General features: G+C 42.8%; 1 protein-coding gene across 1 annotated transcript; it reads left to right on the forward strand.

Annotated features, from left to right (window-relative positions):
- The first annotated feature begins 311 nt into the window (after positions 1-311).
- On the forward strand, positions 312-26,253 carry POLE2 (DNA polymerase epsilon 2, accessory subunit). Its single transcript, XM_075280704.1, has 19 exons — positions 312-422; positions 3,079-3,179; positions 12,631-12,706; positions 17,487-17,564; positions 17,783-17,876; positions 18,034-18,108; positions 18,402-18,485; positions 19,659-19,715; positions 20,298-20,346; positions 20,420-20,492; positions 20,645-20,817; positions 21,474-21,563; positions 21,945-21,999; positions 22,103-22,162; positions 22,274-22,351; positions 23,130-23,238; positions 23,333-23,509; positions 25,410-25,477; positions 25,965-26,253. The coding sequence occupies exons 1-19, from the start codon at positions 355-357 to the stop codon at positions 25,981-25,983; spliced, it is 1,584 nt and encodes a 527-aa protein (XP_075136805.1). The 5' UTR covers positions 312-354; the 3' UTR covers positions 25,984-26,253.
- The last annotated feature ends 509 nt before the right edge of the window (positions 26,254-26,762 follow it).

Consider the following 26,762-nt stretch of genomic DNA (forward strand, 5'->3'; position numbering starts at 1 on the left):
CGGTGGGCGGGGAGGGACAAATCCCTATCTGCGTTTACGGGATAACGTCTTGTTTTACGGAGATGCAATTGGTAACACATAACTGACCGCATTCATTGTATTAAACCCAATGGTCTACAGACTGGTTATGGAAAATATATATGAGATGTTATGAACGACATATTCAAAGACAGCATCTGTATTGATACTAGTGAATAATACTAGTGGCTAGTGAACGGTGGTCTACAGAAAAATGGCGGTATCATGCGGACATAGGAATAGAACGCGTTTAATACTCTACTGTCAGCCTCATTGTATCCCGGATGGGATGACGTCATCACAGCTGTGTGCAGGATTTGGCGCGAACGTTTCGAGATGGCAGCTGACAGGCTGAAGAGTAAAGTGTCCTCCGCCTTTAAAATGCATGGCCTTCTGTTGCGGGTGTGAGTAACCTTATTTCATAGGCATGTTTGACTGGTGTGATTATGTGCCCCACTATTGGCAAGTAAATGGGGAGTTCAGATGAAGGCGCTGGTGCTGGTTTATTATGTTTATGAAAGTTCATATGTAAAAGTTCTTACACAATCTATTTACTTGCTGTGTTTAGATCTCAAATGAATGTCAGTCATGTGATACCTACAAAGGTGCTGAACCCCTGGGGGTCCATTCATTCTACATATATGGCATTGGTGTTATATAAGATGTATGGTGTGGATAGGGATTGGGTATGATCAGAGCCCACATCACATCATCCATTAGCAGTATCTCCTGTATGTAACAGCTGATACCCTGCTGCCTAGGCTGGGATTGGAGACCATTCAGTCAGTAAGGGACCGTGGCATCGGAGAGATTAGTCACTGTCACCCCATTGGTACCTCACCACAGTGCAATTGAGTGGTGCTGATGGGTTTCCATGGTAGCATGGGGCCCATATAAATCCTCCTCTGTGAGCCGGACGTAGGATCTAGTAAGATGATGCCTGTCAGTTTTAGGCCGGGGCTACACTGCAAATTTTTGTAATGCTACTCATTGTTTTTACCTGTTGAGCTACATCTGCTGTCCAAATAAATACAGTTGTGCTAAAGATTTTACATACCCCAGCAGATTTTTTTTAAAGAGATTATTAATGATAACACAATTTTTTTTCTCCACTCATGATTATTATTTTTTCTATTACATTAAGTATTTTATTGAATAACATTTTTAGGTGGGTACATTCGAAGGGAGAGGAAAACAATGGTGATAAGGGAACGGAGAGTCGTGGGGAGGGAAAACTAGAAACGACATATGGAAACGGGAAGGGGACATGAGGGGAGGAGGGGAATAAGAGCTCTGATGCAGCAAAGTCACATAATTATTTCAAAACAAGTATAAGAAACAAATGAAGATAATCCAAATTCCACGAGAAAACTAAGCTAACATCCTGTATGAGGAAGAGGTAAGTTGGTAGCGAAGAAGAGGAGGTCATGGCGGCATGGAAGGAAAAGAATAATGGAAATGAGCGGAGTAGTAAAAATGGTTCCACAGGAGCCACGTACGCTGGTTTACACTATCATCACATTGCAGGTTTGCAAGCAGCGTTTCCATAGTGCGTATATTCAGAATCTCCTGGAGCCAAGACACAAGAGAGGGGGGAGTCGGGGAGGAGCCTTGGAATGACAGTTCTTGCTTCTACTAGCAGGAAACCCAACAGTCTGCAGACATGCTTTCGGCTCTTACCGGGAAAAATAGAAAGGAGTAGCGGGATAGGGTCATCCTTCAGGGTGACACCGGTAACATGTAGAACAACCCAACAGACACCTGATCAAAAGGGGGGCGAAGGAGAGAATATCCCCACCAGACGTGCCATCGTACCCCGACCAGCATTACATCGTGATTGGTTATTATTATTATTTTCATAGCACCATTAATTCCATGGTGCTTTACATTATTATATTAATTCCATGGTGCTTTACATTTGGGGGTTTACATACAGTACACAAAATATACAGACAAATATAATACTAACAATGACCGACTGGCACATTGGTTGAAGCCATTTATTGTCAAACTTCTGTGTTTTCTCTATGTAAACTTTTTAGCACAACTGTACATTGAGTTGCAAGCTTGTAGTTGTAGAGCTACAAAAGCCACAGTGTAGCCCAGGAATTATACACTGCAATAGTGTTACATTAGAGGTGAGTACGTTTTTAAGTTTATGGCGTATTCAGCAGCTCTGTTAACAATTAACCCCGTGCTAAAGCGCTGTGGGAACAACCGCGGCATGAATGCATTACGGTTCTTTCTGTAGTACTTTGAACAGAAAGTTCACAGAGTTTTCCTCCGCGGACTTTCTTTTAGGGTCAGTTCACACGTGAAAACCGCCTAGCTTATTTGTGCGAGGTAAAAAACCTCGAGGAGTTTTTTTGACGCTGTTTTTTGCATTCCACGCGGTTTTTGACGAGGTTTTTGACGCGGTTTTCGCTAGCGGTTTTCGCTAGGGTTTTTTTTTCCTATATGTGCTATAGAAACTGCAGGCGAAAACCGCGCGGTTTTTTGCAAAAAACCGCGCGGTTTTGTGTGCAAAAAACCGCGCAGTTTTTTACCGCGCGGTTTTCGCCTCCCATTCACTTCTATGCAATTCTTCAGGCGTTTTCCGCCTGAAGAAAGGTCATGTCGCTTCTTCAGGCGGAAAACGCTAGGAGGAAAAAAAAAGCTAGTGGTCTACATAGACCACCATGTTAAAGGAGAGGTTTTTGAAGTGAATTCCGCTGTCAAAAACCTCCCCTTTGCCCACGTGTGAACTAGCCCTTACAATTATATCTACAGGAGAGCCGCCAGCATTTCCGTAGATATAATTAACATGCTGCGATTTTCAATACCGTAACCGTTTTGGAAATCGCAGCATGTCCACGCTGCGATTTTTTTTTCTGCAAAGTGGCCATGGGATTCGCATGAATCCCATCCACTTTGCAAGTACCGTAAAACGCAGCGATTTTTACCGTGACATTTCTGCCGCAGCCAAATCGCGGCATTTCCGGCCCATGGAGCCCCAGCCTTAAGTAGTTAATTAAAAAGTTAAAAATCTTTCATCTGCTAACCTAAGTGTCATTATTTCAGGGAGGCCAGCAAGTACCTTAGTGAAGTGCTACGATCTGTGAATGAAGTAGAACTGGAGGATGTCATCGACAGTATCATCGATAATGTGGAGAAACAGCCATGTATGTGTTTCATTCTTCTGCTGTATTCTGCAGTGCAATATTGTGATGTTCAAAGGCAGCTACAAGCGTTATAATCTTAAAAGCATGCTGTATTATGAAGCTATACTTTATAAAAATTTCTTGTAGGTCAGAATGTGTATCACCCAGAGGCGCTTTTTTGCTATATCATAGGGTCCGCACATGAACCTGTAAGACATTGTGACTAAAAGTATCGGTAGAAATACAATACTCCAAATCAATGTGTATTGATGGACATGATTGTAACAGAGCATGGGGTAACTTGAGAGGTGTTGTTGAGTCAGCTAAAAACATAGGGCAATAACACCCATTTCAACCTTGTGTCCAATGGTGATATTTTCAGCAAAGAGTCCCATGTGCCAATTATGTGACCTTTCCTTCTGCTTGCCCTGCCCCTTACATAATATGCATTCCATTTATGGAGCTGGGGCAAACTAGAGGCGAGTACACATGACTGTCAGATAGGACATCATGGTACACCAACTAAATAACACAACTGAGGGTCAGAACCAAAATTTAAAACAGTGTGTTATTGGCAAGTTTATTGTATGCTACTGAGACAAAATTTACACTAGATTATTAGTTAACTGAACTGGAAACTGTTAATGGTGTGGTGAACGCACCTTTCTTGTATCAAATGCAATCTTGCTCCTGAGAAATGTAACTTTTATTCTGTGATTAAATAAGGTGTTCAGTGCACTTGGGACAGGGTCACACCTGCTGGAGCACTCATTTTCTTTTGCGACCACTGCAGCTCTCTATTCATGGAGTGTATCAGCCTTTATGTTTGAAGGGCCAGCATTGGGTGGCGTCCACAAAAGAAAACGAGTGTGCTGGTAAGTATGCCCCTGTTCGGGGGGGGGGGGGGGGGGGGGGCGCGTGGCTAGCCGGCTAGGAGTGCGGACGTGTTCACTGGAGCTCCCGGTGATCCTGTCCGAATCTCCTCGGCATCCCTACCTACCTTACCTGCCTTGGGTCAGTGGCACTTTGTGGTCTTCCCCAGACCCCTGGAGACTGTTTTGCTGGACCATTTTCCCTCCCTGAGAACTCCGGCGGACTCCTTGCGGCCTACTCACCGCTCCGAAGCGCGCCGCCATCTTGGTGTCCGGGCCTTCTTCATCCTCGTGCTGTGCGGCGGTCGGGTCCCGTCCTCCTTCCTCCGGTTCCTCCCTGGTGGTGAGCGGAGTCCGTCCAGCTGTGGGACACTGGTTAGCTGTGCTTCTCCGGTCCTCCTGCGCTAGTGGAAGCCGACGTGTAGCCTGCGGCCTATAGCCGGATGTGAGACGGCGGCCATTTTATGTGGACCCTGCGATGTTTCTCCTACCCTGGACTGCTTTAATTGCTGCACTGCCTGCTCCCACCTGCTGTGGACTTCCTGCTGCCTTTACACCTGTGTTGAGGACATACTGTGATCTCCCCCTGCTCCTTGCACCACTGCCTGCCATTGCTTTCTCTGGCCCTGGAATTATAAGTAAGTGACTGTTTGCTGCTACTGCTTGGGGGGTCCAGGAGAGTGCTGAGCCCCTACACCACCATCAGGGGGGGCTCCTCTCCTCTCCCCTAGGCTGGACTTTGTGTATCACCTGGCTTATACCCTGCCTTTTTGGTTGAGCCCTTTGTGAGTGCTGAGCCCCTACTCCAACATCAGGGGGGGCTCCTCACACTGGGCTCCCATGGAACTGCATTTGCCTGTGAGTCTCCTCTGCATGCCACTTCTTTAAACATGCTTGATTAAACCACCAACAGTGTCACCTCTGGCGGCTCTCAGCTGATTGTTGGGCTTCCTGCTGCTCAACCCCCACGTTCTTTCCGGATCTTGCTGCTGTGTGATCTGCGGCGCTGCTCTGCAAATTTTGTACCGGTCACATCACTTTGCTCTTCTATCCTGATATCCTCAGTTGCGTATCTGACCTTTCCTGCTGTTGCTATTATGCCTCGAAAGAAACCATCCTCTTCCAAAACCCCCAGGAAGCTTTCTGACTTTTTCTCAAGCACCGCTTCGCACTCTTTGCCTTCCTCGCCGTCAGGCTCCCGCTCCCCAGCGAAGTCGCCTCCACGGTCTGAATTGATGGACTCTTTGCCTGTGGAGGGTTCCCCTGCAGCTGAGCGTCCCCCCGTACTGGCCGATGGTGGTAAGAGAAGTTTTGCTGTGTCCCCTCAGAGTTCTCCTTCTGGTAAAGAGCCGGTGTGTAAACGAGTCGCTGAGGTCCTACCGGCCTCTGGTGTTCTCTCTGATTTTGCCCACTCAGATATCTCTGACTTCCCAGCTTCCTCAGACCCTGTAACGTGTGATACTTTGAAAGGGATGCTCGTTCTCCTGCAGGCGGGGATTAACAAGACTGTCTCCTCTGCGGTGGGCAAATTGCGACAGGATATCGATGCTTTGGGAGAGCGGACTGACCATCTTGAAAATAAGATGGAAGAATTTTCATCTGCTCACAATGAATTGGTTGACGCCCATAACACCCTTGAGGCGGAGGTCAGATGGCTCAAAATTAAGGCTGCTGACGCTGAGGACCGGTCTAGGCGCAATAACATTAAGATTCGTGGTTTCCCTGAGGATGTGGCATCGGAGGACTTGGTGGCCTTTGTTCAACGTCTCTTTAAGAAAATTCTACCACAGCTTACTGATCTGGATCGAACTCATCGTATTCCAAAAGCGAACTCTGCTCCTGTAGATGTCCCAAGAGATGTTCTAACGAGGGTCCATTTCTACCAAGTTAAGGATTCGATTCTTGCGGAAGCCAGGAAATGTGGTACTTTACCAGCTCCGTTTGCATCCATTTCCTTGTTCCCCGATTTATCCGCAGCTACTATGCAGGCCAGGCGTGAACTGGCTCCCATTACCAAGATCCTCAGAGACCGGGGCATACGGTATCGTTGGGGCTTTCCTACCAAACTGCTGATTCCCCGCAATGGGGTTTTCCATTCCGTCCCTGATGTGGAGGCGGGCATGTCCCTCCTCCGTAAATGGAAGCTTGCCCCTGCTGACTCTCATTCATCTGCTCCTGAATCCTCAGTGCGGCCCTCCCATCTCATTAAGGAATGGACTGTGGTGGGTGGTCGTAAGTGAACTCTTTCTCCGCTTCGGCGGACTGACTCGCCTTGCCCAACATTGATTTGTCTATATTGTTTGATTTAGGTGACCTGTGTGCCTTCCTAATACTCACTCTCACTGAGTGTTACTGACCTGTCCCCCCCCCCCCAGCTGTTTACTTTTGGTTATTCGGTGTTTTTTGACACTATGCCACTTTGTTTGCATTCTTTGTTCTTATCTCATACCTGGAATGTTGTATGCCTAGTATGCCTGTTCTTACATATTTTCTGCATCCTTGTTATTTTGTGTGTAGCCACCTGGGTCTTCCGCCAATTTTCTTTAGTTTGTTACTATGGTACTCCGTATATCTTCACTTAATGTTAGGGGTCTGAATATTCCCTGTAAGCGAAGCTCTGTCTGGAGGGAGGCCCGTCGCCTTCGCTGTGACGTGCTTTTTCTCCAGGAGACTCATTTCTGTGCTGATAAAAGCCCTAAGTTCTCTAACCCTTCTTTTCCTCATATATATCAAGCTTCTTGCAATGCTAAGCGTAAGGGTGTTCTTATTGCTGTGCGGGACTCTGTAGCTTTTTCCCTTGACTCCACTTTAGTTGATCCCGGGGGTCGGTTTTTGGGGCTTAATTGCCATATTAATAATGTTAAATACACTTTGGTGACTGTCTATCTCCCGAATCGTTCCCATGCGCAATATTGGAAATCTGTGCTCTCCAAGATCCGAACTTTTGCTACTGGTATGTTGATTATTGGTGGGGATTTTAACTGCTTAGTAGATAACTCTCTGGACTCTTCCAACCCCAAGAGACGTTCCCCTATATTATCCTCTTCTTTGATTGACCAGGGCCTTTATGACGTCTGGCGTTGTCAACATGGCGGGGAACGAGATTATAGTTATTTCTCTTCTTCATCCTCTTCCTATTCCCGTATTGATTTTTTCCTTACTGATAAAATTGGGCTGATGCAGGCGGAATCTACTGATATTGGGCTGATCACTTGAACTGATCATGCTCCGGTGTCTCTCTCCTTACATGAGAAATTCTCCACTGCTATGCCTACCCAATGGCGCCTGAATGAGTATATCCTAGATCACCCCTCTTATGCTGAGCACCTTCGTGAAGCCCTGAGGGAATATTTTTCCCTCAATTCCCCCTCCGTGTCAGACCCTCATGTGCTCTGGAATGCCCATAAGGCATATATGCGAGGGATGCTTATTCAGGCATGCGCGAGAGCTAAAAAGGAACGGTCTAAAGACATAGATGCTGCACTTCGCTCTCTATCCTCCCTCTCTGCAATTAATAAGCTTAATCCTACCCCCATTGTCTCTGCGGAGATTAGGCAATGTCAACTCCGATTGCAGGGCCTTCTGGCTTGCCAACAGGACTTAGCTTTTAAACGTTTTCAATGTCAGGCCTATGTACATAACAGTAGGGCTAGTGCCTTTTTAGCCAGAAAGATCAAACAGTCACGCCCCAAAACCCGTATTGCCCACCTCGTGGATGATTCGGGTGCTAAAGTAATTGACCCCCGCCTCATTGCAGAACAGTTTTGCTTATATTATAAGTCTCTGTACAACCTTAGGGATGATCCCCAGACATACCAGCCGTCTAAGGAGGACATAGATAGATTCCTAGACTCTGTGGCCCTGCCCCGCCTTTCCCCTGCACAATCTGTCTCCCTAGCCTCGCCTATCACCTTGCTTGAGGTTACGGAAGCTATAGCCTCATTGAAGCCACTAAAGTCTCCTGGCCCTGACGGCTTCTCAGGGATTTATTACAAGAAATACGCAGATATTCTATCTCCTCATCTTTTAGCTGTGTTCAGGAAGGCGGCGGAGGAACAATCTTTTCCGGAAGAAATGTTGTCGGCCACTATAGTGACCATCCCTAAACCCGGCAAATCTCCCACTGCCCCGGCTAATTTTAGACCTATTTCCCTTCTGAATACAGATATCAAATTGTATGCTAAAATCCTTGCTGAGCGGTTCCTCCTCCTTCTGCCCCAGTTAGTTAGTCCTGACCAGGTAGGTTTTGTATTCGGTAGACAGGCTCCAGATGGCACACGGAGGTTCATAGACCTTATTCAAAAAGCCGAAAAAGATGGTACGCCTTCTTTGCTTCTAGCTTTGGATGCTGAGAAGGCTTTTGATAGGGTCCACTGGGATTACTTGGACAGCCTCTTGGATAAGTTTGGTATGGGGCCAGTCTTTAAATCTGCTATCCTAGCTCTGTACTCCCACCCGTCGGCTCGTGTGCTCTCATCGGGCTTCTTGTCTGAACCCTTTCGGATCTCGAATGGTACCCGCCAGGGTTGTCCTCTTTCCCCTATTATCTTTGCGCTGGTGATGGAACCCCTGGCGGAGTCCATTCGGTCGGCGGAAAATATTGAGGGTATTACTGTGGGTCGCCAACAGCATAAAATCGGCCTATATGCTGATGATGTTATACTGGCCCTGACTTCCCCTGGTTCCTCCTTGAGTGCTGCTACGGAGGTTCTCAAGGAATTTGGTAAAGTTTCTTATTATAAGGTAAATTCCTCCAAATCACAGATATTGCCTGTTATCATCTCCCCCTCGTTGAGACGGGATCTCAGTTCTCAATTCCCCTACCAATGGAATGACTCCCGTATAGCTTATCTTGGCATCTCCCTGACGGCCCCTAGCTCTGATCTGTTCTCTGTCAATTATATTCCCCTTCTGACCAAAGTTACTTCTCTCCTTGCCTCTTTCTCACAACCGATGTTGACTTGGGCTAGCAGAATTGCCATTGTCAAAATGATGGTGTTACCCTTAATTTTGTATATGTTCCGTACAGTTGCCATCCCCCTCCCTGACTCATATTTTACTAAGCTTCAGTCTATCCTTTCCACCTATATTTGGGAGGGTAAGAGATCCAGGGTCCGACTTAAGGTGATGACACGCCCTTGGTCCCATGGGGGTGCGGGTGTCCCAGATGTTAAAAAATATTATATGGCGTCTATCCTAGATCAACTTAAGGTCGGGTGGGATGAGACTTCTAAATGGCGCTGGGCCGAAATTGAGGAAAGCCTTCTGGATGCCCCGCTTATGAGTATTTTACGCCCTAAGGATTCGAGTCCGCCGATCACTTCCCCTCCCTTACTGAGTATTAGGGCCTCAGTGTCTGCTTGGCGTTATTTTTTGTCATATACCTCCAGGGAAGACCTGGTCCCTTTGTCGAAGTTACCCCTATTATATTTGACCTCTTTTCTCCCCCAGCTGCGACTCCGTGGATGGGTCTCTAGGGGCCTCTATAAAGTGGCCCATCTGTACTCTGATGACGGGTTTAAGTCGTTCTCCATGTTACAGGAAGAGTTCCGGCTCCCTAGAACAGACTTCTTTAAATATTTACAGTTGCGTCACTTTTTTCAATCCTACGAGCCCTCTAGATTGACCTTTCCCAGGCTAGCCTTAAAACTGTGGAATAGGTCCTCGCCTGTTAGAGGTGGGTTGTCTGTGTTTTATGGCTTTTTCTCTGTCCCCCCGGAGCGGGTCAAGCCTTTTCACCTGCTCCGTTGGGAAGCGGATCTTGCCAGAACCATCCCTCTGTCGGACTGGTATACGGCAGCTGGGTTTGTTAAACGTGTATCTAAAGGGGCAGCACATTGGGAAACGGCTTTGAAAATTATGCTGAGGTGGTATAGGACTCCGACCCAAATGGCGCATATTGATCCTTCTTGTTCCAGACTCTGCTGGAGGGGATGCGGTCAAGTGGGTTCATTCTTGCATTTGTGGTGGGACTGCCCACCAGTTCGAACTTTCTGGATAGCGGTATTTCATTTCATGTCCGCCATAGCTGGTTTTGATATCAGTCCTTCTCCTGGTCTTGCCCTTTGTTTCTTAGATGTTGGTAGTTTTCCCTCGGAGATGCAGGTCGTCCTGGGCCAGATCGTGCTCGCAGCTCGGGCCATGATCGCTCGCCAGTGGAAGTCCGCTCTTTGTTTGACCTTAGCTGAGCTATTTCACCATGTGAACTTGGCATGTACCTTGGAACGCCTGTTGTCCAACAAAAACCATACTTACGCCAAGTTTCGATCCCAGTGGTCTCTCTGGATTTCGTATGTGGAGTCTAATAAGGGTGTTCTTTCTCCTCGGCCTCAGGCCGCCCCCATGGGGACCCCTTGATTACTATTTACCTACTATGTTGTTATCCCAGGTGGCTTTATTTTATTTAATTTTATTTTTCGGATGTATTTTATGTTTCTTTGGTATTGTATTCAGGTATGTGGTTATGTTGTTTATGTTACTGTTTGGTTTTCTTGTTCTTTTCTGTTCCTATTCTGTCTCCCCTATTTCTCTTTTTCTTGTTTCTTTCCTGTTCCCTTTTGGTTGTGTTCCCCTTTTCATTCCTTTCCTGTCTTCTCGTCGAATTGGTGTCTCTGTAGCGTCTGTATATCTGGTCCTTTGGTCTTTGTATGTTTGGTCATGTTGGTGTCATCCATGTATTTAGGTTGCAGCCCGAAGTTCCAGCTTACAATTCCTATTCTACTGCTTGGACTCATGCCGATTCTTCTTATGTTTGTAATTGCTTTTTTATTATATTGTAAAAGTTTTCTTCTTTTCAATAAAAATCATATTTAAAATAAAATAAGTATGCCCCTGTTCTGAGGGCACCAAACTGCTCATTTGCTTGCAGAGTAAAAGTAGAATTTAGAGCTTGCTAAAAAAAAAAAAGTCAAGCGTACTCACGAAATACAAGGTTTTGTAAAGCTACATTGAAATTAAATGTAAAAGCTTACAAATCTGGAATGCAGGGAGGCATGCAATGTGTTAAAGAAGTTGTTCAGGCACTTATTTTAATGCCAGGACAACCAGGAGAGGTGAAAGAAAAAACAAAATCATACTCGCCTGCCACCGGTGCTCTGGTGTCCTAACAGCACTATCCGGGGTCTTTTCATGGGTCTCTTCTGAGTTCCACTGAAGCCGCTGATTCACGTGTGGCTGCGACTTCTGACACACGTCAGCATGGGACCAAGAAGGTCAGAAAGCAGGAAGGTACCGGAGCACTGTGTAAAAAGTGAGTATGATTTTTTTTTTTTCACTGCCCCCGACCTATTTAAAACTTAAAGAGGACCTTTCATCAGATCGGGCACATGCAGTTTTATATACTGCTGGAAAGCTGACAGTGAGCTGAATTCAGCGCACTATCGGCTTTCCCAATCTGTGCCCGGTGTAAAGCGCTATCTGTCCCGGTACCGTAGTGCTTTACAGTCAGAAGGGCGTTTCTGACAGTTAGCCAGGGATGCTCTTCTGCCCAGCAGCGCCTATCGCGCTGTACTGTGTGAGCGGGGAGGAACGCCCCCTCCCCTCCTGATAATACTCATCTATGGACGAGCTGTGTGAGCAGAGGGAGGGGGCGTTCCTCCCCGCTCCACTGTACAGCGCGATAGGCACTGCTGGGCAGAAGGGCGTCCCTGGCTAAGTGTCAGAAACGCCCTTCTGACTGTAAAGCCCTACGGTACCGGGACCGACAGCGCTTTAGACCGGGCACAGATCGGGAAAGCCGATAGTGCGCTGAATTCAGCGCACTGTCAGCTTTCCAGCAGTATATAGAACTGCCTGTGCCCGATCTGATGAAAGGTCCTCTTTAAACGGGTTGTTCATTTTTATCTGGACAACCCCTTTAACCTCTGAAAGAGTAAAATGTGCATAAGGCATAACTGTGATGTGCCAGCTATATTTACTTGAGCCATAAATTAAAAATCTAATAGTGACATTTTAACTTTCAATGTGACTATTGGGGGATTAAAGTGGAAATAACTCGTTTTTCATATCATATTGCTATATATTGGGTAATATAACGCGTAGAAACGTGCGTCTGGTGTCGTGTGAAGTTTGCAGTTCTGCAGTTTTCAGAGATATCACTGGGTTTGGCAGCATCTGTATATAAATGTTATTCACAACTGTTTTCAACTAGTGATATTTCTGGAAATAGTAACCTTAGTGTTATATAAGAAAGATGAAGTGAGTATCTCGTCTGTTATACGACAACAGAATTATGTTTCTACATTTTATAATACATGCGCTATAGCTGTGTGAAGTCACCCTCCCCCACCCTCAATTTCTTTTTATTGCACACATAAGCCTATATAGCTGTCAGGAGAGAAGCAAGGGAAGAATTAAGAAATTCAGGATTTCACAGAAAGGAGACAAAATCTGTAGATCATAAGTATATTACAAATTTTCTTAATGACTAAAATCCTACCAGAAACTCAAAGGTTGGAAGATTTACTTCTGCTTTAAAATTATTGTGAGGATAATTTCACATGGCTTTTAGTTACATTGTAATTCCACAGTGTGTACTTTGGCATTAGATATCTTTGCTTTTGCTGTGATAAATATGTAATGTGCGTTTTAATACATTTTAGTGTCTTCCAACATGATTGAGAAGTCCTCAGTGGAGACAGCTGTACAGGAATGCAGCCGCACTTGTGATGAAACTATGTAAGTGACCCTGGTCAGATTTATTCTGGAAGGATAATCTTAATGATTCTGCCAAGGAAATATATGTGTAGAAATTGAAAAACCATTATCATTTTTCTGTGTGTGCTCTTTTGCTGACCTGCATCTTCACCAATTTGCGCACAAGAAATTATTCTGTATGTGACCAGTTTAAGGAATTTCAGTATATAAGGTCTAATGCTAGACCTTACTGTGATAACCAGTGGAGAATTGCTAACTAACAATGCATCACTATATGGACTCTTTTTGGGGGGTTTGAGCCTTGTGCTTGCCATATATTCTGGGAAAGACTCTTGTGTTAGATCGTATCCATCGAGTAAATGAGTGTCCTTTTGGGCTGATATACATAATGACGTTTTTTTATTTATTTATTATAGATTAAGACTATGCAAAAGCATAATTTCCCAGATTTATATATTGATGACCTGTCCTTAGGATGGATAATCAATATCTGATCAGGGAAGTGTGACACTTTGAATTCCTTTGAGCAGCTGATCTGTTGTGGTCTCCCTAATCTGATATTGATGACCTATTTTACAAATTCCTGACTTTCCTACAACAGCAGATGTGCGGAGATTGGGATTGGGCAGTTGGATTTCAGATTTTTGTTACTGTTTAGATAAGCCACTGCCACAGTTGTCTGGCTCGTGACTGGGCATCTATGTGTATGGGAGTTGATTTGGGAATGATCGTTGTCAGCTGAACAATAAGCTTTCTTATGTGTATGACTATAATTATACTGTAAGCCACTTTTTTTGAATGGCCAGTATATTTTAAGGAGAACCTTTGACCACCTCCAACAGGTTGAGCACTTCACATCATTTAATATCTGCTACTCCACTGATTTTGACACAGTTGGAATTTTTTTTTCTAGCGATTCCCATCCACACACTGCCGCTGCGGTAAATACTGTGATTTGTCACAATGGTTTTTCCCACATCGCTTTTTTTACTGCAGCTTGCTACATAGGGCCTAAGGCTAACACCCAACATTACAGTAAAACATTTTTTTTTTTGTTGCTGATTTTTTTTGAGTAAAAGACAAGAGTGGTTAAAATAGCAGTGGGAAATATATAGAAAGTACTTCTCCCTTCTGCTCAATCTAGTCCTGGCTTTGGCTCAAAAAAATCACAATATGCAACAAAAAAAAGTTGTTTTCCATAATGTGGGGCCTCCTAAAGAGGTTTGTTCAGATTATAAAATTGATGATCAGCTGAGAGCAGCTTCACGTGACATGTGACATCACGTCTATTGGTCGTATGGCCTGACTGCAGTTCAGTCCACTTCATATGAATGGGCTGAGCGGCAGGGCCGGTGTTAGGCAAACTGGGCAATTGCCCTGGACCCCGATAGCTTAAGGGACCCCCTGGCTTCAGCACTTCACCACCATTAATTGAGCCAGGCTATGAACGATGGTCCAGACTGTCAGGTTGACACGATGGTCCAGACTGTCAGGTTGACAATGAGTACGGACGGTCACAGAGCTAGGGCGGGCAGCTATGGAGAAGTGATAAATAGAGATGAGCGAGTATATTCGATCGAATACCTTCACCACATAGCTCCCGGTGCAAAAACACCCCAATGCTGCAAAAGAACTCTCCAGCGCTGCCTCCATCTTCTTCAGGAACAGGTCTTCTTCCGGGGGTTGGCTTTAAACTTCTAGGCCTAGGGCAAAGCCGACTGCGCATGCCCGCCGGCCAGAAGAAAAAGGCCTCTTGCATAGTATTGTAAGAGGCCATTTTCTTGTAGCCAGCAGGCATGCACAGTCGGCTGCCCGAGGCCTAGAAGTTTGAAGTCAGTGCCGGAAGAAGACGCAAAGAAGACCCGTTCCTGGAGAAGATGGAGGCATCGCTGGAGATTCCTCTTGCAGCATTGGGGACGCCCCCAGTGAGGTTTGAGTGCTGGGACCCGTCCCCAGTGCTGCAAGAGAACTCATTTGCATACCGAAGAAAACCGGGATTTCTACGAAACAGCGGCGCAGAGAAGACTTTTAAAGGTAGGAGACGAATAGCCCTTCTGTACACAATCTGTGCGGGCAGTGAAGCTTAGGTCCACATGTGCCCAAAGTGTAAAGCACGTGCAGTGATGATGTACTGACCTTGGCTTTACTGCATGAAATGTGCAGGTTCCATAGTCCTTCAGTGAACTAATTTTAGTGCAAACCGGCATCTTCAGTCTTTGATTCCTGGTTCACATCTGCATTCGGTATTCCGTTCGGGGAATCCACTTGGGAACCCCCTGAATGGAAATCTAGAAGCATTAAAAAGCGGTTAGCTAAGAAACCACACGGACCCCGTAGACTATAATGGGGCATTTGTGTCTTCTGCGCAGTGTCCGCACGAGGCATGTAGAGAGAAAATTACTGTGAGCACCACTTTTCTCTCCACATGATTCGTGCAGACACTGAGCGGAAACCACACAAACCCCATTATAGTGTATGGGGTCCGTGCAGTTTCTTAGGTAACCGCTTTTTAATGCATTTGGTATTCTGTTTGGGGGGTCCGGACGCAGATGTGAACCAGGCCTAAGGATACCAGCGCTGAACAGTGGTTTGATACAGAGGTTTGGGACCCTAAACTTCAATGGCTTAATGGCATACTCAGAGTTTAATGGTCACAAACACGCAGGTGATTTGATTTGTGACCTCCTGGACTTGACCATGGGCTGGACTTCCAATATTCCTCTGCTAGTATTTTGGCTATTCTCGTACTTTCCCGTACATTTTTGACTCTGGCTTGTGTATTACTTTTTCTCTGTCTGCCATAGCCTTTTTGGTCTGGTCCTTAGCCTACAAGTGCACCTATTTTTTGACACCTTGTTCTGGGGTTGCTTCCTCTACTCTGAGTAGCCAAGTCCATCCTGCCTTGCAGCAGACTCTTGACTATCTCTGGGCAGCCTTAGGCCAGGTTCACATGGTGGAAAATGAAAAAAGTTCCTCTTCATTTGCCGCTGCCGTATTCGGACACGGGATTGCCCCAACATAATGCTGATGCAGGGTATTCATAATTCATTAACACTGAAGCTACAGTGCAGCTTTATTTATTTATTTTTTAAGTTTATAGTGATTGTGTGTTTTAGATTACTCCTTGTTTTGATGGTGGGACTTACATATTGAAGGTGTGGTCAAGGGATGTCGCCCAAAATAGGTAATACAAACAGAAACTAGCTAGAAGGTGTGTTGTCTGCATCTGTCTTTTAGGCTGAGGCCCATGCTGTGAAAAAGCAGCGTTTTACAGTATCTGCAAAGTGAATGTAATTCTGAATAATCCCATCCACACATTACAGAAAATCCACAGTGAAAAACTCTGCAGACTTTATGTGAAAAACGCTGCGAAAAAAACTGCAATGCATTTCCACAGCATTTTTCTCCACAGTGTCTTTTGCTGCGGCTTTCTACATTGAGCCTTAGCTTAAATGTCCGTTGTTCTTATCCTATGATGTGAGCAATAGACATTAAATGATGGTAGTGTAAAAATACTCTTACTGGTTTAAGAAAAATATCATTGATCTTCACGCATCTGTATATGGTGTATCAAAAGATCTTGCACATACAATTGGTCCTAGTAAACAACTATACAATAAGACAACAATAAGAAAAATTGCAGAATACCTTATTCCAGACTATATTACAAAGGCCATGGACATCCAAAGAGCGGTCTCCTTCAGAAACATACAGACTGAGAACATATATAAAAAAAAACTCTTATGATTTCTCCTCCATTCATGTGAATCCAGCCATTAGGATGCAGAATGTAAAGTTCTATTAATAGTACTTGGTTTATATTACATTTCATTAGTTTAATATAACTAAAAATCGATGTTTTAAATGATCATGTATTTTCATTTTCTGAATTAATTATGTTGTTGGCACAGTATGTTAAAATTTAGGGCCCCATTTGAAAGCTTGCTAGGGCCCAACTTTGTCTAAAACTGGCTTTGCTGAGCGGCAATAACAAGCACAGTTGCTGTGCAAATGTGCGCTGCTTGGTAAGTATTGAAGAGGCAGCAGCTTCTTCAAGCAGCAGATCGGTTGGGGCCTGGGTGTGGGACTCTTGCTGATCTTTAAGCGATGACCTATCTTAGGGGTAGGCCATCATAGAAAATCCCTTTAAGCAGAACTTCACCTAGTGATATCAGTTGCTTACTGGGGGTTTCAGCAGTTAGTTATTGCTAGGGGGAAGCTGTCGGAGAATTGTAATATTATACAAGTGACTAATTTTAGAAGTAATGACTCCAGATTAGTTATCATGTACTCACCAGTGGCTAACCTTCTGATCTCTATAGCAGCAGCATAGTGGATTAGATTTAAGGAAATCATCACCAGATGCACTGACTAAAACCCACAATACCAATATCTGTGCCAGCCTTACTCATCGCATGTCCTTGCAATGGAAAAGATGAAAGCTGCAGTGATTTCTGCTGATGCGTATAGCAAAAAACACCCAATTTTCTGGTGCCTTTTGCCATGGTGACTTTCATTGATACGTACTGAGTTTCCATTAGGGAAACTTGGCGTTGTGTGTGTGCCCACCACTTTACATGGCGTCCATTCCAGTAAGAGAACAAGCAAATGAGACACGGTTGTGGTTATTTCTCCATGGTGGGAACAGCTCTTTCCAGAAATCTATATGTTGCAAAACAGTAGACTTGGCTGTTAGGACAACTAAAATTAGTGTAGCCATATAGAGTAAGTATATGCAGTAATGGCTGTAGTAATTATTTAAAAACAATGGATTTATTTTGTGTGGTCTTTCATGTTGCAGAGAGAACATCTTCAACATTATTGGAGCGTTTGACATCCCACGATTCATTTATAACTCTGAAAGAAAGAAGTTCTTGCCGTGAGTCAATCAGTTTTTGGGGGTTTTTTTTGTTTTAGCCTGCAAATTTTTAAAAAATTTGCATTTAAAAAGTAAAAAATATTTAACGTCGCTGTCTACTGTACCGCTTCTCATTTGTAAGAGATGTTGTAATAACAATATAGTTCACAGCGTATTTCTGTACAATGACATTTGATTTGCATTCTGCACATTTCATATCCATGTAACTTTACCTGCAGTATAAAAATTGCTAATTATCCTGAACCCAATCTATTTGGAAGTGCAAGAGACAAAGCCGAGTTATTCCGGGAGAGATACACAATACTGCAGCAGGTGAGACGATGGTGTCCTTCATTTGGAAATACATGTCTGCTCAATTTCTGATGATGGGTAACTGCATAACAATGATGTGATAATTACACAACCAGAACAAGTTGTCAGTGTATGAAATATAAATAAAAAGTGCTGACCGTAATGTTGTAAATTCTAGAGGACTCACAGACATGAGCTCTTCACGCCGCCTGTTATTGGTTCCAACCCTGATGAGAGCAGAAGCAAATTTCAGGTATGGTGAAAAAAAATATTATTAGTGGCAAGCAGTTTTCCACTTTTATGGACACAGTGGAGTGATTTTATATACATATATACAATTTATACATTCAAACCATCACTATTGAATACTGCAGGTCCCATGTAGGTAAATGTGTGTGGGGCCACAGCTTCCCCCATTGCTGAATGCATTGGTTACAGAAGCTGAACTGCTCATGGTGAGCACCAGAGAAGGGGTTGATTTATTCAGAGTTGTATGAGTCAGTAGTTACAGATTTGATATGTTTGAATTTTAATTTTTTTTTATAGCTCAAAACTGTTGAAAACCTCTTGGGCAGTGCAGCAAAGATGGGAGAGGTGATTGTGCTTGGAATGATAACACAACTAAAAGAGGTGAGAGAAAAACATTTTTATGACTGTAGGTGCACCAGTAGTTAAGCGAGCAGGAGAACGGGGGATCGAAAGTACTGCATGCCTTTTCCTTGTGAACATAGCGCCAGTGTCCTTGGAACTGACAAAGTTTACATTCCTAGCAAAATCTGCAACAAAAAAGCTGTGTGTCCGCAACGTGGAGTCTTAACCTAAAGGGGTATTTCTTTTCCTTTGACATGATGGGACGTTGCTAATATACACTGTCTACCAATAAGTATTTGGATACCCATGCAAATGAAGATATCTGCGGTCGTGATGTACGTCACAACTTCCGCCATTACGTAGGAAACAATATTGGCATTAGTCGCATGCAAGATGCCTCAAAGTGCAGTTGTCCGATTTTGAGATTGGGGTAATTGTCGGGTACCACAGAAACGGTCGATCCTTAAGGGACATAGCAAGCGAACTGAATTACCCAAAATCGACAGTGGCCTATATGATTACAAAGTGGAAGGTGAACGGTGATTGTCGGAATGTGCCCCGAGTCAGCAGACCTCCGAAACTGGGAGATAGAGAGCGAAAAGTGCTGGCCAGAGAAATTCAGACTAACCGCACCCAACTGATAGCTCACATACACCAGGAGTTCCAACAGGCATCTGGGAGTATTGTCGATCAATACCATCCGTAAGGAAGCATCTGCTGGGGTCTACCAACTATTGAATATGAATAAATGTTATTTTTCTATTCTACCACAGCTGTCCAAATACTTATTGTTACACAGTGTATGTCATCATTTTATGATTAGTGAAAGTCCATTCTCTTGGCCAACTTCTGACAATGAGCATGAATAGTAATTTTCAAGGTTTTCCCTGCACAGCTTTGCCATTGCAGCCAGCTACACTAACTGGTACTGCTTTGTTGGGTAACACTGTGATGGGGACACAGTGTTAAATCAGCTATGCAAATGATTCTTAGTAAGAATCCCATAGGTCTGACCACCACTGATCATAAAGTGATGGCATATTCTGGTGATATGCCATTATATTATAAAATTGTATATTGCTAAAAAGTAGGCTGACTGGCCTTACTGGACTTCACCATGTATCCATTGTATTTGTTATATAGATGAGTATCACCACTGGATTGTCATGATGTTGGTTGTGCAGTAATATGCTGTATATTCTCTTTTTATAGGGCAAATATTTCTTGGAAGATCCTACCGGAACCGTTCAGCTTGATCTCAGTAAAGCAATATCCTTTATTTTGATATTTTTCTGACCATAGCACTTTTTTCTGGGTCCTATTCTGTTTAATGTGTTCCTATCTAGAGATGAGCGAGTAGTATTCGATCGAGTAGGTATTCGATCGAATACTACGGTATTCAAAATACTCGTACTCAGTCGAATACCACGCGGTAAACGCAGTAAAAATTTGATTCCCCTCCCACTTTCCCTGGCACTTTTTTTACACCAATAACTATGCAGGGGAGGTGGGACAGGAACTAGTACAACGTAGGCATAAATAACAAAAAAGTATACAGTACAGATGAGTGAGTAGTGAAATATTTGAAAATTCGATTTGAGTAGACCTCAATATTCGACTATTCGATCGAATACTACTTGCTCATCTCTATTCCTATCCCCTAAAATGTTCTAAACAAATGGAAGTTATGGAAAACATCCACAGTCAGGTTGTGATCTCCTTGTCTGATGCCGTAGGCCACTCTTGAGTTTTACTGATGCAGTTCTGCAGGTAATATCTGCAGCGGGTTCTGTTCTATGTGGATTTACCCTTCCTCCCTATTATTTGGACATATCCTTAATATCATTGCACCAGTTCCATAGCGGCTTGTACACAGAGTCCTGCTTTGTCCTGGCAGAAGGTAAGATCACAGCACCTCATGATTTTCTTGCTGTACCGAGTAGATATTTAATATGTGCATTGTCTTTACACAGGCTGGTATGAAGACAAAGTATTTCACGTTAATGCCTTTGGGTTTCCTCCCACTGAACCATCCAGCACAACACGGTAAGTAAGATATTTCATTTAATTCTTACTGCTCCAGTCACCTTTTACATGTACTGTATGAATATTGTTTTAGTGCCATAGGTACCATGCCATTGTCTTAGCGTGATATCTCAATCTGTATTTGACAACTCCAATTCATCTCTCTTTCACAGGGCATATTACGGTAATACCAATTTCTTTGGTGGACCATCTGCAACATCAGTGAAATCTTCAGTCAAGCTAAAACAACTGGAAGAAGAGAATGAGGATGCCATGTTTGTCTTTGTGTCTGATCTCTGGTTGGATCAGGTGGAAGTCATAGAGAAACTTCATATCATGTTTTCAGGTACTTGTAACTATTATTTTTATTAAAGGGGTTGTTCCAGATCAGCAAATCACTGCTGCTTTCTTCCAGAAATAGTTTTCCGCTGGTTGTAACTGGCAATGCAGCTCAGCACTACATTTAATACAACAAACAATCTGTAGACGCGTGTGACAGATTTTTTAAAAGGCATATTCTTCTAGTAATGGGCAACCATTTGATAAGGAAGCATCTCTTATACTTCATACACTTTCTAATGCAAGTACTGTGACAGGGCTGCAGTTTTATATGTAGCACAGCATTTTAGTAGTCCACAATATGTTGCTTTTCAGTCACTTTTTTTTACCAGCATTGAAGTAATATCGGACACTGACTCATCATACGTCACATTAAATAGCATTTCCTGTCACTTTGATGCTACTTGTCACACACATTACTTTGACTTTTCACTTGATGTTTCCTATTAATATACTTGTTGCATGATAGGTGTGTGTAAATATCTTATAAAAGTTGCATGTACATGCATGTCATTGTATTCCTAAAGACTGTAACTTGACATGCCCTACAGTTGTGCTACTATGTTCCCTTTAATGACTTATAAGTTAGACAAAGATAGCATCAAATGTTTGCCACTTCCCAACTCCTAATATAAAGTTAAGATTTTTCCCACCTCTTTTCAGGCTATTCCACAGCACCCCCAACTTGCTTCATCTTCTGTGGCAATTTCTCCTCAGCACCCTATGGAAAGAATCAAAATCAGTCACTGAAAGGTACCATCATACTCAATAATGATGCAGAGAATAGTCACAGACCTAAAAGAGCACATAACTGGTTACTATAAAATTTATATAGATTATGGGTTACTTTTAGGTTCTAGAAATCACACTGCAAGCTGTTGTCCTAGCTATCTGGTTAATTTCCATATGTTGAATGGGTGACATGATGTATAAATAGCTGTATGAAGAATATGTTAGCGCAGTGGGGGACAAATAAAATAATAAATGAGACAGTATTATTGATAAGACCATAGATATATGAGAAATAAATAGGCTATGATTCATATTACATTATATACCAGAAACTGATGAAGATTGTACTTTTAGTAATTTTTTATAGCAAGGTTATATCACTAACTCTCAATGTGTTCCTAGAATCATTGAAGAATCTTGCAGATGTGATATGTGAGTACCCAAGTATACACAAGAGGTAAGCGCTCCTTATACAGATGTGTCCTATTTAAATACCTGCACAGATTCAGCACTTTGTGAAGCGTCTCCTAAAATGACTTGTTCTGTTTTACATTTAACAGCAGTCGCTTTGTATTTATACCTGGTCCTGAGGACCCTGGCCCTGGTTTCATCCTGCCCAGGTAATGGTGTATCCTATTTTGGTGGTATCCTATCATGTCAGCGTGTTAGTAAATTCTATTTTTACCAAATTGAAATGATTTCTTTGTTATTTTTTGGAACATTACCTGCAGACCACCTATCGCAGAACACATTACAGCCGACTTCAGACAACGAGTGCCCTTCTCCATTTTCACTACAAATCCTTGCAGGTGGAGTTTACTTTTGAATTCGATATTCAGTATAAGACCAGTGATTTATCAGATCTGGACAGGGGGTTTTTTGTTATGTTTTTTTTTAACTTATAACTAGACACAGATTGAAAATATTGATTTGTTACTAATCGTGCCATACAAGTGCACATGCCTATACTAACAGTGCAGTTTACAAAATAAATGTGGGACTTTTTATGGGCAACAACGCCACATTTTTCTTTTCTTAGACTGTTTTACTACATGGTACCCCTTTTATAAATGCCTCTAAAGGCTTATTCACACAACAGTGAAAAACCATATCTGTCACATGGCCTTTTTGAGAGCACATTGATTTGCATGGCCGTTTTTTGGGTTTTTTTTGCTCGATCTTTTTTCATCAAACAGACATAGACATGCGTTTGAATAGACCCATCGACGTACATGAGTTCTATAATGCCAATGTAGCAGTCGTTTCAAAAACACCGGTTGCATGGCGATTATTCACGGCCATGTGAATAAGTCCCATCTGGACAGGGCCATTTTTTTCCAGACAATGGTTCATGAAAAATGGCGTAGCTGTGTGTATAAGGCCTAATGGTAAGGCGGAAATTCCCATTCATTTCAATGGGAGGCAGATTTGGGAGTTTAAGCAGATTTTCAGTATTGGCATAAAAAATGGCTTGCAAAATCAAATTCCTGAAGTAGTTTTTGGGGGCTTTTTTTGGCCTGACCAAATTCCACCAAGGGCAACTAACATGCAAGATTTGCTACCAATTAAATTTCTCTTCATTTTCAGAATCCAGTACTGTACACAAGAAATTGTAGTGTTTCGAGAGGATCTGGTGAACAAAATGTGCAGGAACTGTGTGCGATTCCCTAGCAGCAGCTTAGATATTGCAAATCATGTATGTAGTATTTGTCAACCCCAATGTTTATGTCTGACTTAGTCACATGTTACCTTGTAGTAACACTTTCTTTAATTTTGCTCTTTTTTTCTAGTTTGTGAAAACTATCCTGTCTCAGGGACACCTCACACCTCTTCCATTGTTTGTCAGTCCTGTTTACTGGGCATACGATTATGCTTTGCGCTTATATCCTCTGCCTGATTTGGTTGTCATAGCGGATAAATATGATCCTTTCTCCATCTTGAATACAGAATGCCTCACCATCAACCCTGTGAGCAAACCTCTTTCATTTCCTTTTTCTTGTTTAGCTGTGACAAAGATAGTTGGTGGGCCGTTTTCTTTTAGCTCAATATTTGCAGCCTTTAAAGTGAAAATTAGAAAATTACCTTTTTTAAGTCACATTTTTATGTTAAACACTTTTTTAAGAAGTTTAGTAGTTTTCACTCTGGCCACTAAACTTAATAATAGACTGATTCTTACTTTACATGCATATTATCAATGCAGGAGGGATTTGATTGAAAATTCCTTTATTAACAGCCTGTCTTCATTAGGCTTACAATATACTGTATAAGCAGCACACACTGCGAGACAATACACAATAAATAAATACAATAGTCTTAAATAGCATGATAGTGCAATATTCAGTACAGGAGGGATGACAGGTTTAATATATACATAATTTAAGGACTAACATTCACAATAGGTAATGAACACAGCTTATCTACTCCCTTCACTGCACAATGACCTTTGCCCAGGTCACAAAAATGTCTAGAAAACTTGTGCATCATCTCCAGACGTGTAAAGCATACCTCTAAATATCGTCAACAGCTCAGACAAAATAACTCCCTCCATAACCAAGTACAAAAAAATCCAGAAACAAATTTGAAAAAGTAATATGTGTCACCAGGCCCTTTTACATAATCTTCCCAAAAAACTATTTAGCATTCACTTTTTAGCAGTGGCATAACAAAAGTCTTGTGGGCCTGGGTGCAAACTTTTGTCAAGGGCCCCCTACCCCCTCCCTACGGCAAATTTTGGATGATTACGGGTGCTGGAGCGAAATCTCAGATACTTGAAAGCGATGCAGCTGTATTACCCAAAACTGCAGTTATCAATAACATGATGAAAAAGCAGCACCTGGCATATAAAAATAATACCCGGAGCTGCGTGCTTTGGGAAAAAGCTGATCTGCAGGGTCCTAACAGTCTAAGAGATATAAAGATCAGTGGTGGTCACACACCAGGGGCTAAAGTATCATAATCGGAGGTTCAGGGAAAGTGAATAAAAATAAACACTAATTTTCACATTGCCTGGGCATTCTCACTCCAGCTGTCTTCAGCATCTTCGGCCATCTTGTGATGTCCCTGCTGAGGCCTGTGATTGGTCCTCAGCGGTCACGTGGAGGCGACTGATGTCATAACGCCGCTGCACCCCATATGACTGCTGGGGCCTAATCACAGGCCTCAGTCACGTGACGGAAGAGCGCCGAAGAGGACGCTGAGCCCAGGGGAGGTGAGTATATGTATTTATTATTTTGAGTCCCCTCCCCTGGGCTAGCATCTATTGAAAAGGGGCCCGGTGGCAGCTGGGGCTCCTTTTCATTTACAATATGTTTAGTGGTCAGGGAACCAGACTTTCCCTGACCGCTGTCATAGTAATCCCAGCCCCACCCAGAGTACCTAAAAGTCTAAAAATGAAATACCATATAAGTATTACGCTGCCAGTGCTTTAGTCTGCTGTGCTGTTTACTTCAGCAGCACAATACATGGCAGTGTGGACATTGCCATTACTCATTGAGTACAGTGATGATATCACTACATGTTAGGGCTGAGCAATTGATTGCAAAATGACAATAAAATTCTGCTCAATTAATCAGTGTGAACTTGCTGTCATCAATTACTTCTATTGTTTTGTATCCATGTCACCCTGTCTCACATTGCCATTGGCTAAAGGATATGTCACTTATAGTAACCAGCCAGGATTGCTGATAGGGTGAATAGCAGAAAACAAAATACCCTGCCATGTTTAGAAAAAAAGAAAAAAAAAGTGAGTGTCCTGTGGAATAATTCTTGATTAATTGTAATCGAGGTAAACTATTAAACTGATTTTTTTTCTTCATTTAGGTCACAGTCACTCAGACCTATTACACACAATTTTTTATTTTTTTTCAGGGTTCTTTTCCAAGAAGTGGTTTTTCGTTCAAGGTCTACTATCCATCTAATAAAACAGCAGAAGATAGGTGAGCATATCTGGGTATAAGTACAGGTGATGCTCAGCTGACTGCAGAGGTTAAAAGGGTTGCACAGGTTTTGCATGATAACACATTGTTCAGAGGTGACTCACACTTAAACTATTGTCTCCACTGGTCTGGTGTCATTGTATTGGTGAAAGGGAATTAGTTTATTTGGAAATACTATTGTTTTTACGTGTACTCATGCTGTGATGCCACTCTATGTAAAATCATCCTGCAGAGATAAGACCTTACTGAGTGATCACATTTCCTGATCTACCAATGTACTTTTAGTGTTTGGTAGCCAAGCATATGAATTAGTCTTGGGTGAGAGGGTGAAGTTAATGAAAGATTTATCTCTAGAACAGCATGTACTTGCCCTAACCTCACTTATTTCTACACTAGACTTTATGTGACTTATAAGTGTTGCCTACCCTGGATCTTGGTGGATTCATTGTTCGCATATAAAATCAACCTTCACTTCTTTGTTTTTCAGCAAACTGCAGAACGTTTGACTAGAAGATGAAGATAATATTGTGGTGAACGAAGATTTTAAGAACCTCTCTGTAAAAAGTTTTTTTGTTCCTTTTTATGTATATTGTCTGTATTTTATGTATTGACGTAATGTAGAATAATAGAATATTTTGTAATAAATGTCATTTTGGGGCACTGACTTCACAGTCAACTCAAAAAGTGTAAATCATACTTTTATATTAATGTTTTCATGACAATGTGTGTTTGGCATATTTGGCTAATTCCATTTAATTGAGATGACGCACTATTCTTAGACTTGGGCCACAACTCCCATCACATGACCAGAGACTTCTGTGTCACCCTGCAACACCTTTATTAATCCAAGTGAATGGAGTTGCATTGCAACCAGGGGATGTTGTAAATGTCACTACTAGGCTTAAAAAGATTGAGCACTGCTGGATTCTTTTCCAATTTAAAGTCGCAACGTGACTCCATTCCCTTACATCAGTTAAGGAGACACAGGGCAAATCGGTAATCGTTGGTTGTGTGACAGGAGTTGTTACGATGTTTGTCCTGTAGCTGTAGCCTCATAACTTCAGAGGTTGTCCACAAACCTAGTGGGGTGTACATTTATCAATACCAGTCTTGATTCCCTTCTTGTTGGAGTGAGATGCATCTAATTCTAAAGAGGTATTCAGGCTTTCCGTGCACCAATAAATCTAATCTACAACAACTAGGAGCTTGAAAAGATTTTAGCTATATATTGTACTGGAGATGCAAAGCTTACGATATTAAAAAATAAGCTTTTGAGCAAAATTGA

Source organism: Leptodactylus fuscus, chromosome 7 (genome assembly GCF_031893055.1).
Source record: "Leptodactylus fuscus isolate aLepFus1 chromosome 7, aLepFus1.hap2, whole genome shotgun sequence".
Taxonomy (NCBI): domain Eukaryota; kingdom Metazoa; phylum Chordata; class Amphibia; order Anura; family Leptodactylidae; genus Leptodactylus; species Leptodactylus fuscus.

Coding starts and splice junctions, on each gene's coding strand:
- POLE2 (XM_075280704.1), top strand. CDS start 355: ATGGCAGCTGACAGGCTGAAGAGTAAAGTGTCCTCCGCCTTTAAAATG. Junction 20,818..21,473: donor ACTTCATATCATGTTTTCAG/GTACTTGTAACT, acceptor ACCTCTTTTCAG/GCTATTCCACAGCACCCCCA. Junction 21,564..21,944: donor TCAAAATCAGTCACTGAAAG/GTACCATCATAC, acceptor ATGTGTTCCTAG/AATCATTGAAGAATCTTGCA.